The sequence below is a fragment of the Sinocyclocheilus grahami genome, unplaced genomic scaffold (assembly GCF_001515645.1).
Source record: "Sinocyclocheilus grahami isolate Dianchi unplaced genomic scaffold, SAMN03320097.WGS_v1.1 scaffold1661.1, whole genome shotgun sequence".
Taxonomy (NCBI): Eukaryota; Metazoa; Chordata; class Actinopteri; order Cypriniformes; family Cyprinidae; genus Sinocyclocheilus; species Sinocyclocheilus grahami.
Window position 1 is genome coordinate 201773 of NW_015506840.1, and position 11538 is coordinate 213310.

Consider the following 11538-nt stretch of genomic DNA (forward strand, 5'->3'; position numbering starts at 1 on the left):
CTCTTGGAAATGCAGAGAACAGGCTTTCTTCAGCTTTCCTTAAGGCTTGCGTTGTCCTGTTTGCAATTGGCTAAAAAGGAAATATATATATATATATATAATAAGTCCACAGATTTATGATAAGCTATGAAATCATTATAATCAAGTGATTATAAACTTACTCTTTGTAAATAAGTAATGTTAGTAAAATTAAAGAGAGATGATTTAGCTCCATCCCTAATCCTGACAGTCTAGCATTGTCTTGTCAAAGTGCTCACTGTACATATTGTGCTCATAACACAATTTACTTTATGATATAAACTACAATATAAAGTTAAAACTTAAGAATTCATTTTTTATGTATTTATTATGGCCTCCACAATGTCATATATTCGCTCGTGGCCAGTGCACTCTTAAGCAGTTATGAGCAGCAGGCAGTGCAATATGTGTGAAATATTTTATTTTTGTTATCACTATGGCCATTTGACTTATAGCAGTGTCCAGTGTTTCCTTTACATTGAGTTATTAACAATTTAACAATGTGTTGACACCAGTCAACACTTTCACTTCAGTAAGGAGGTCTCTTGTTCAGGCAGCAGCATTCAAGAGTGGTCTTATTTAACCATAAATGCCCTGCGAAGTGGATTTCACATGAAATTCTGCCATGATTCCAGTTCCAAGGGAACGTACATGTTACATTCAAAGGGCATTAAAGTGCACGAGATGTGAATTTATATTGTATTTATTTACAGAGGTATATATTATGTCACAATTCACACTTCTCTAGTAAGTTTCTTCTGTGTGTGAAGACAGTAGCGCAAATCCGTGAATGAATGTTCCTAAGTGAAATAAACTTCAACGGAATAAAGTTGAATGGAATTGAATTGAATTAAAGTTGAATAAACTTCAACTTTACTGTTCAATGCACTGATGTCAGACTCATTTTGGATAATAAAGGATGTCCCACCTCCATTACGTATCTCTGTCACGTCATTATAAGTGTTTGATCACCACATTTGAGTGATCATTGCAAAAAATTTATTTATGTATATACTGCTTTAAGCAACTTGGGCTATGAGCTTCTCCCCCCTTCCTCCAGACTCTAGGACCTTGGTTTCCAAAGGAAATATAACACTTGCTCTCATCTGAAAAGAGGACTTTGGACCACTGGGAAAAAGTCCAGTTCTTCTTCTCCTTAGCCCAGGTAAGACGCTTCTGACATTGTCTGTGGTTCAGGAGTGGCTTAACAAGAGGAATACGACAACTGTAGCCAAATTCCTTGACACGTCTGTATGTGGTGGCTCTTGATGCCTTGACCCCAGCCTCAGTCCATTCCTTGTGAAGTTCACTCAAATTCTTGAATCGATTTTGCTTGACAATCCTCATAAGGCTGCGGTTCTCTCGGTTGGTTGTGCATCTTTTTCTTCCACACTTTTTCCTTCCGCTCAACTTTCTGTTAACATGCTTGGATACAGCACTCTGTGAACAGCCAGCTTCTTTGGCAATGAATGTTTGTGGCTTACCCTCCTTGTGAAGGGTGACGATGATAGTCTTCTGGACAACTGTCAGATCAGCAGTCTTTCCCATGATTGTGTAGCCTAGTGATCCATAAAGGATTATCAGTTGCATTTGTTATTGTTTGTTGTGGAGTTTATCTGTATAGAGTGCTATCAAAATAAAAAGCTGACTACCAAGAGTGTCACTTTTTGATTTGTATTCGCTGGTTTTATTCAATTTTCTCAATGATGGTAAATTATTAGTGCTTAAAGATGTATCATTTTGATTTTCTTCCAGTATTTCAAAGGGAATGAGCTGTGTTCTTACCTGAAGCACAAGAAAAGCTAAAATGTTGGGGTTGAAGACAGAAACCAATGAAACAACTTAATTTCATTTAATGTACATTCAAATTACAAAACATGTACATCATCACAATTAAAAGAACCAAAGACTTAAACTACCAGTCTGTGTGCATTGAATTTATTTAATACACGAGTTTCACAATTTGAGTTGAATTACTGAAATAAATGAACTTTTCCACGACATTCTAATTTATTGAGATGCACCTGTATATGTCACAGTTATACTACATTAACATTAGAATTGTAAACCAAAAAAATCAACAAGTGAGACAAGTGTGAGCTTTCACAATTTCTAATGAAAATTTATAATTTTCCAAACCTAACTAAATAACTGGAGGCAGAGTTATTTTTAACTCCATGTAGATCACAAACCTCTGAAATCGGTTGATAAATGTAAACGTTATCATGCTTTTATCCAGAAAAAAGCGCAGCTCCCCCGTTTACCTCCATTTATTTTTAAGGCAGTCTTGCCTTCACAAACATGGCAGACGCGTTGACGTATCGCAGCAATGGCTCAAAGCGGCCAATGAGGCGTCTAGGTATTTATTATGTCTATGGTGGAGGCTATTGTCGGACCCACAGACACATTTCATGAGGAAAGTTAACATGCACGTTATAATCAACCCAGAAGTTTCGTCTGAATTGAACGTGTTTCTACTTTCACATGCAAATTACTTGTTGCACTTATGAATAACTTTCCGGCATCAATTCTAGTAGGGTAAAACATAATTCCGCTTTCGAAACGGTCTGTTTTTCCCTGCCATTAGCTGAGGCTGTGTCTGAACAAGCCGCAGCTGCAGTCAGAGCGTGAGCTGCTCCATCTTATGCAGCCAGAGGGAGTTCCGCAACAACGCTTAGCTGCCCGCCAGTGCGCCTGCCTATAAATCTGCCTAATTTGCAGCACAATCGGCCGATGCTGATTAATTAAAAAATGCCAAAAATTGGCCGATTAATCTAGTCAGTAACATTGTCACTTTGAGGTACTATGTCTATATCATTAAGATCAATTCCATGTGATATCATTAAATCTAGCGTATGATTAAAATGATGAGTGGGTCTGGTTATGTTTTGCTTGACTCCAAAAGAGTTTATTAACTCTGTAAACGCAAGTCCTAACGCATCATTTATATTATCAATATGAATGTTAAAGTCTCAGACAATTAGTGCTTTCTCAACATTAACCAATAGGTCTGAGAGGAAATCTGCAAATTATTTTAGGAAATCTGTATATGGAGGTCTATACACAGTAGCCTGAGCAAGAGATAGGAGAGATTTATTTTGTTTATCTGACAATGTAACATTAAGCAGAAGTATTTAGAATGAGTTAAACCTGTATCCTGTTTTCTGAGTAACATAGAGAATGTCACTATATATTGTTGCAACACCACCGCCACGACCAATCTGACAGGGCTCATGCTTATAACAGTAGCTTGGTGGAGTAGACTCATTTAGACCAATATAGTAATTTGGTTTGAGCCAGGTTTCAGTCAAGCAGAGTACATCAAAACTATTCTCTGTGATCATTTCATTTACAATGACTGCTTTGGGTGCGAGTGATCTAATGTTTAAGAGCCTAAGCTTTAAAAAAAATGTTGTTCATTTATTTAGTATTTTTCTGCTTTAATCACGATCAGGTTTTTTCTAGATCCTGCATTAAATTTATATTTTGACCTCACTATTCGGGGAACAGACAGTCTCTATAGATTGGACAATGCAAGTACTTCTATCATTTAATTGGGTAGAACAAAAGCCATCAAATCAGTTATTTAAGAATTGGCTTACTAGTCATATGGAGCGTAGCGCCCTGGAGATGTTGTCCGACAGGAGTTCCGGTCCGACTCTGCTGGGGTGCAGGCCATCAGCACGAAAAAGCCTAGGTCGCTCCCAGAAAAGATTTCAATTATTAACAAAGAGCAGTTTATGTTCTTTACACCATGACAATAATCATTTGTTTAAAGCAAACAGTCTACTAAACCTTTCGTGTCCTCATCTATACGTGGGAAGTGGTCCTGACACAACGATCCTCGTCGCTGGCGATGTGCTGCATACCATCTCGATCAGGCTCTATTCAGAGTCTCCGTCTGCCGCAGCTTGGTGTCATTCATGCCCATGTGCCGGACGATGGAGTCTCTGATGACCACAGCATCACGTTCCATTTCGCGGAGGGGAGCGAAGTGGTTCCGGGTGGAGATCTCGAAGACCGGAGGCGGCGGAGGGGGAGAGGTCCTCGCCCGGGGCCTGGCTTGCATCTTCCGCTGCTGTTGCACCCAAGGTCTGTGGTGTCCAGGCGTTGGAGTGAAAGAGACCTGGGAAGATCGCGTCCTGGGTGCATGGTGCCTGTGCAGAGAAACACACGGAGTAGAGGGGGTGGGAGTGTTTGCAGCGTGCTGTATAGTTACCCTTAACATTAAAGGTTCTGTATTTTATGACCATGTAAACAGCATGACAAGGTAAATTGGAAAACGCCAAAGCTTGTCAATTCAACTTGCAGTTATTAATACTGTACAAATAGCCTGTGGTGTTTTGGCAGAAATGTATTTATTATAAATGTTACTGTTATTACTTATATTAAATATTGGGGAATATTTTACTTTTATAGAAGTTGTTTTTGTAGTTTCTACGTGTTTATGTTTTATTTTTTTATTATTAAAAATTCCATAGTTTTTATTATTTATTTATTTTAAAAACCATATAACCATGTTAATGAGGACCATGGTTTCTCAAGCCCCTGCCCCTTTAATCGGCGACGCTAAAGTGCCCTTTCAGTCAGATTTAGATGCCCCTGGACCGCGATTTCTATGGAGGGGGCATTACCGGTGGAACATAGAAGATAATTTGAGAAATTCAAGACATTTTTGTCCATACAGTAGAAATCAAACCAAAATGGTTTGTTTACAACATTCTACAAAATATCTTCTTTTGTGTTCCACAGAAAAAATTCAGTCATTCAAGTTTGGAACGACATGAGGGTGAGGAAATGATGACAGAATTTAATAGCAGTACATTTTCTGCATTCTAGCTCAAAATCAATGGTGTACTGTCAAGTGAATTTCTATGTGACAAAAATGCATTATTAAATTTGTTTCATTTGCTGTGAATTCAGTAATATCTATCATTATTTGTTTCTGTCCTGTTTTATTTATTCGTTTATTTACACCAATTTAAGGCCCTGTAACTCAGCAAAACATTCACCAGGGAATTCGTGGGCTGGATGGGCTAGATTTGTCCAGGGCCGAATTTTAACCCTAGTCCAGCCCTGGTAACGCCCACATCTCCTACCTATGTAATAAACACAGAAATGTTAGTCTCGTCTGAATCAGTATGTTATGTCACGTTATTTTTTTTTTCACAGTAGAGTCTGTGTACCATGATTTGTTGACGTAAATGCACCTCCTTTGCTCTGACATGAGTTTACTGCAATTCTGTCAGTCCTCTAGCTCAATGGCGCTGATGAGAATGTTGTCATTCAACAACATTTTATTTAATAAAAATCATGATGCATTCCGTTATCCGTTTGTGTGTTGACATCCGAAGCCCCAGTTCATCCATTTTGTTCACCAAAGACTTTTTTTGCAAGAAAGATGCTCGGGAGAGATGGTTGATGTGGATTTAGCTTTAGTTTAGCTGTAATGCTGCCCTGCTTCCCACATCTTTGTTTATGGTCTCGGCACTGATGCTGGGTCATCTCTACCAGACGAGCTGAATGAGCTGGATCAGCAGTCCCCATCCAGGAGCAGGACTAGACATCCCTGTAATAGGACAATGCCCCCCCCTCCCTTTTTTCAACAATGTTTTGCCATTTTCCATGAGATGCGTTGTAATAAAGGCACCAGTATCATTGGTAAACTTAAGTAAACATATTTTCCAGTCTGACATTGCACCATAAATGGTCATATTTAGAATGTGTCTATATTAATGTTAAAATTAATGAATTTTCTTGCAGTACTGTGGATCATTACACAGCAGGAATGCTGCTCAGTGGTGTAGGAGATGCTCTGGGTTACAGGAATCAGCTGTGGGAATACAACCAATCCGGCCCTGCCATCCACCAGGTCAGACATACAATACAACAATTCTTACTGTTAATAAATCTTTATATTAATATATATTTTTTAAATCATATTGTAAATGTATTCTTAATTTTATTTTTAATATTCAGTTTATTGTTAGACATATATCTCTATTACAGAGGAATATGGCTATTGATATTAAGGAATATCTTATATGTACAGAATCTGGGGCATGCTCTCACTACCACTGGAAATATTTACACCTGTCCTTCAGTCAGTCTGTCTTCCAAGTGTCATGTAGTGTTCCACTGTTATAACATACTACAATGGTATTGTGGTACCCAAGCCTCAAAATACTGGATTTCAGAGCAGTGTTATTATACATTACATTTACATTTAGTCATTTAGCAGACGCTTTTATCCAAAGCAACTTACAAATGAGGACAATGGAAGCAATCAAAATCAACAAGAGAGCAATGATATGCAAGTGCTATAACAAGTCTCAGTTAGCTTAACGCAGTACACGTAGCAAGTTTTTTTTTAATTATAAATAAAAAGAAAACAGAGAGAATAGGAAAAAATAGAGCAAGCTAGTGTTAGAGGCCTTTTTTGCATTTGTTAATTGTATAATAAATAAAAAGAAAACACATACATAGAATACAAAAAGATTAGAGAAGCTAGTGTTTTTTAAAGAAAACAAGCAGTTAGTAAATAAATAGAGTGCAAGTCTAAAAGGGGCAAGTTTTTTTATAGAATTAGAATAGAGACTGCTAGAGTTAGAGGGTCAAATAAAGATGGAAGAGATGTGTTTTTAGCTGATTCTTGAAGATGGCTAAGGACTCAGCTGCTCGGATTGAGTTGGGCAGGTCATCCACCTGAAGGGAACATTTAATTTAAAAGTCAGTGAAAGTGATTTTGTGCTTCTTTGGGATGGCACAATAAAGCGATGTTCACTTGCAGAATGGAAGCTTCTAGAGGTCTCATAAGTCTGAAGTAATGATTTAAGGTAAAGGGGTGCAGAGCCAGTGGGTGGTTTTGTAGGCAAACATTAATGCCTTGAATTTTATGCGAGCAATAGAGTGCAAGTCTAAAAGGGGCAAGTTTTTTTATAGAATTAGAATAGAGACTGCTAGAGTTAGAGGGTCAAATAAAGATGGAAGAGATGTGTTTTTAGCTGATTCTTGAAGATGGCTAAGGACTCAGCTGCTCGGATTGAGTTGGGCAGGTCATCCACCTGAAGGGAACATTTAATTTAAAAGTCAGTGAAAGTGATTTTGTGCTTCTTTGGGATGGCACAATAAAGCGATGTTCACTTGCAGAATGGAAGCTTCTAGAGGTCTCATAAGTCTGAAGTAATGATTTAAGGTAAAGGGGTGCAGAGCCAGTGGGTGGTTTTGTAGGCAAACATTAATGCCTTGAATTTTATGCGAGCAGCTATTGGTAGCCAGTGCAAATTGATAAACAGAGGTGTGACGTGCATTCTTTTCAGCTCATTAAAAATTAATCTTGCTGCAACATTCTGGATTAATGGTAAAGGTTTGATAGAACTGGCTGGAAGACCTGCCAAGAGAGCATTGCAATAGTCCAGTCTGGACAGAACAAGAGCTTGAACAAGGAGTTGTGAAGCATGTTCTGAAAGAGAGGGCCTGGTCTTCTTGATGTTGAATAAAGCAAATCTGCAGGACCGGGCAGTTTTAGCAATGTGGTCTGAGAAAGTCAGCTGATCATCAATCATAACTCCAAGGTTTCTGGCTATTTTGAAGGAGTTATGGTTGATGTGCCTAATTGGATGGTGAAATTGTGATGAAACGATGGGTTTGATGGAATCACAAGCAGTTCTGTCTTGGCAAGGTTGAGTTGAAGGTGATGGTCTTTCATCCAGCATGAAATGTCTGTTAGACAAGCTGAGATGCAAGCAGCTATCATCGGATAATCAGGATGGAATGAGAGGTAGAGTTGAGTGTCATCAGCATAGCAGTGATGTCATGTTTCTGAATGACAGAACCTAGTGATGCCATGTAGACAGAGAAGAGAACTGGTCCAAGAACTGAGCCCTGAGGCACCCCAGTAGTTACAGTAGATGTTGTGACTTGGACACCTCACCTCTCCAAGCTTTCTTGAAGGACCTATCTGAGAGATAAGACTCAAACCACTGGAGTGTGGTTCCTGAGATGCCCTTTGCCAATAATGTTGACAAGAGGATCTGGTGGTTAACCATGACAAAAGCAGCGGACAGATCCAGCAAGATAAGTATTGAAGATTTGGAATACGCTCTTGCCAGTCTTAGGGCTTCAACAACTGAGAGCAAGGCAGTCTCGGTTGAATGTCCACTTCTGAAACCAGACTGGTTGCTGTCGAGGAGGTTGTTCTGTATGAGAAAGGCAGAGACTTGGTTGAACACAGTTTGTTCAAGTGTTTTTGCAATGAAATGAAGAAGGGAAACCAGTATGTAGTTCTCTAAACTACAGGGTGGGTTTCTTAAGTAGAGGGGTTATACAAGCCTGTCTAAATCCTGAGGAAAAACACCAGTGTGACGGGATGTGTTAATGATGTGAGTGAGTGCAGGTACAACTGCAGGATAAATGGCTTGAAGGAAATGAGATGGCATAGGATCAAGTAGACAAGTAGTAGGATGATTAGAGACAAAGGAGGGAGAAAAATGTTTTAAAGAGCATGCGAGAGTTAGACAAATTATTAATTTTGTTATGATAGTATGTCCTTTTAGTAGTGGAGACATTAGCGGAGAAGAAAGAGAGGAGTGACTGATACACATTAAGGTCAGTAGGATTTTTTGATTTGCGCCATATCCTTTCAGCAGCCCTGAGCTTAGAACAAGAACATCAAACAGCCAAGGGGCAGAAGGGCTGGCCTGGAAGACAAGGGGCAGACAGTGTCTAAACAAGATGTAAGAGTGGAGCAGAAAGTATCAGTAGCACTGTTAGCATCAAGAGATGATAACTGTTTAGGGGAAGGAAGTGAAGATGAAACCATAGCAGATAGCCGGGTGGGTGTGAGTGTGTGTAGGTTACGTCGAACGATGACATGTGGAGGGGTATGTGTTGTGTCAGGAACCATGTTGAGGTTAAGAGTGAGGAGGAAGTGATCCAAGGTGTGCAGTGGAGTAACTAAATAAGGTCCAGTTGGTTGCCTGATTTGTGAGTAGTCTTAGTTAACAGTCTCTTGAGATCAAAAGAGGCAAGCAGAATGTGGAAGTCTGCAGGCTGAGGTTTATCTAGGTGGATGTTGACGTCTCCAAGCATAACTAGGGGAGTACCATCCTCAGGAAAGGTTGAGAGCAGCACATCTAATTCATCCAATAAGTTACCTTGTGGTCCTGGGGGTCGATAAACAACTACAAAATTGATTTTAAAAGGGTGGGTAATAGTGACTGAATGTGATTCAAAGGAGCTGGTAATAACCAGAGAAGGTAAAGGAATACATTTCCAATCATTAGAGATAAGCAGACCAGTACCTTCACCTCTTCCAGTCAGACGGGGAGTGTGGGAAAATGAGAAATTATTGGAGAGTGCTGCAGGAGTAGCACTGTTAAGCAAGGTGTAGAAGAGAAGATGAATCTAAAGCGATACTTATGTCCCTTGCAGTGTCCCTGCACGGTTGAGTCGCACAGTAGAGTCGATGATCTTTACACTCTTAATTCACGCGACCGCTGATGCAGTATACTAACATTTTTTTATACCCGTTTGACAAAAAGGAAATTGAACTCAGCTGAACACACTTTACTGTTTATCACAACAAAGGGCTAAGCAAGTGCACAACACTGACAAGGTATGCGATACAGTACGAGACCAAACGCGACTTCAGCACATATTAACACAGTAAAAAACACTGAGACAAGAAATAAATACACTTACGAACTGCTTTTAACTTCCACTGATTGACTGCTTCTCTCAAATAGTATTTCTTTACACTGTTTTGCTAGCGCTTGTATGGAAGAAAAATAATGAGAAATGTCTTTGAAACAAACAAGCATGTTGTATTGCATTAACTGAAAAAATGATGCATTGCATTAACAGGGCTTGCATTTTTAGGGTCTGACATTTAACATAGTTGTTTATTTAAACTGTGAATATTTCAATTCAAAACATCACACACATTTTCATAATTAAAAATCCAAAAATTTATATTCACCTTCCAGAGTTCCCTTCTGAAATATTCAATCTGTTTAAAAATACGATGTATAATATTCGACAGGCAATTTTCAGTCCATTTTATTTCACTTTACAAATTCGCTTCCACAAATTCAGTGGTTCAAATTTGGCAGAAAATTCAGCATTGCACATCCGGGAACTGTAGGAATAGCAGTAGAGTACCAATGCACGATCTGCATCTGCTGTTAGTCGCTTACCAGCAGGTGGCACAAGAGCAAAGCAACAGGTAGAGCAAGTCATTCATTCACAGAAACTGATCTGCAAAAATAATTAAGCAAGCGGTAGAAGTTATGATTATCAGGGCTAGTAGGTAAATACAAATACATTGGACGTTTTAACCTAGTGAGTGGATTGTCAGACAGTCCCTCATTCACCGTGTGATAACATGTTTTCTCCGGTTAAAATTTGCTGCTACAATACACGTGTCGGTCAGTCCTGTGTTCCGTGTCTTGTGTTTTCCTTCACAACATGCTTTCCATGACCCAGTTTTCCCTCATGTGCAATTATGTTATTGCTCCCAGGTGTGTCTCGTCATCCCCTCGTCATGTCACGTGTATTTAAAATGTTTCCTGTTCTGAGTTTGCTGTCCGGTATTGAATGTCATCTTTCCCCGCTACGTGTGTGTTCCTGGTTCCCTTGATGTCATTAAAGTCTCTTTGTTTTGAAGTATACTCCACGTCTCCTTGTTCCTCGCTCCGCACTCCCTCACAGTAGCGAACGTGACAGAATACCGGACCAGCAAAAGGTGAACGGCGTTTGTTTTCCATTTCTGAAAGTGTCTTTGTTTTCCGCCCCCCCCTCGCAATTACGCTGCTCGTTTCTCCGCCCAACAGCATTGGACGATGCAACCATCAACTCGCTGTTCTGAATCAGGGCAAATTACTACCGCCCCGTTGACCTCCCAGACACCAAAGGACTAAGCTGGAGGGAAGGGATCCTCCGGTGTCTGGAGCGTTTCCGGGCCCGATCCAGAACCAATCCTCAGTCAAGCCCGCCGGCCGTTCCCAAATCAAGGCCGCCGACTGCGGCAAAAGCCCGCTGACCGCAGCACTCTCAAGCCCGCCGCCCGTGCCGTTATCAAGCCCACCGGCAACACCGTTCATCCTTAACCAAAGGAGGAGGATGAGGAGGGAAAGACTGTTCTCAGCCCTCATCCTAGCCCCTGAGCCAGCTCCAGTGTCGGCTCCAGCCCCTGAGCCAGCTCCAGAGAGAGCTCCAGTCCCTGAGTTTAGCCCAGAGAGAGCTCCAGTCCCCGAGTTTAGCCCAGAGAGGGCTCCAGTCCCCGAGTTTAGCCCAGAGAGGGCTCCAGTCCACGAGTTTAGCCCAGAGAGGGCTCCAGTTCCCACGTCCAACCCAAGGAGGGCTCCAGTTCCCACGTCCAGCCCAAGGAGGGCTCCAGTCCCCAAGTCAAGCCCAGCAAGGGCCACAGTACCTGAGTCAGGCCTACGGAGGGCCTTAGGGGGTGATATTTTCCCCAAGTAATTTTTGGGGGGGGGGGGGGGGGGGGTGGGGGGGCCGCCA

At 40.7% G+C, this 11538-nt stretch overlaps 1 protein-coding gene across 1 annotated transcript in view; it reads left to right on the forward strand.

The window, feature by feature from the left end:
* Window positions 1–11538, forward strand: part of adprh (ADP-ribosylarginine hydrolase) — an 83708-nt gene that overhangs the window by 8067 nt on the left and 64103 nt on the right. Inside the window, exon 2 of the mRNA XM_016258238.1 lies at window positions 5782–5890. Coding sequence (XP_016113724.1) covers window positions 5782–5890 — 109 coding nt within the window. The remainder of the gene's footprint in view (window positions 1–5781; window positions 5891–11538) is intronic.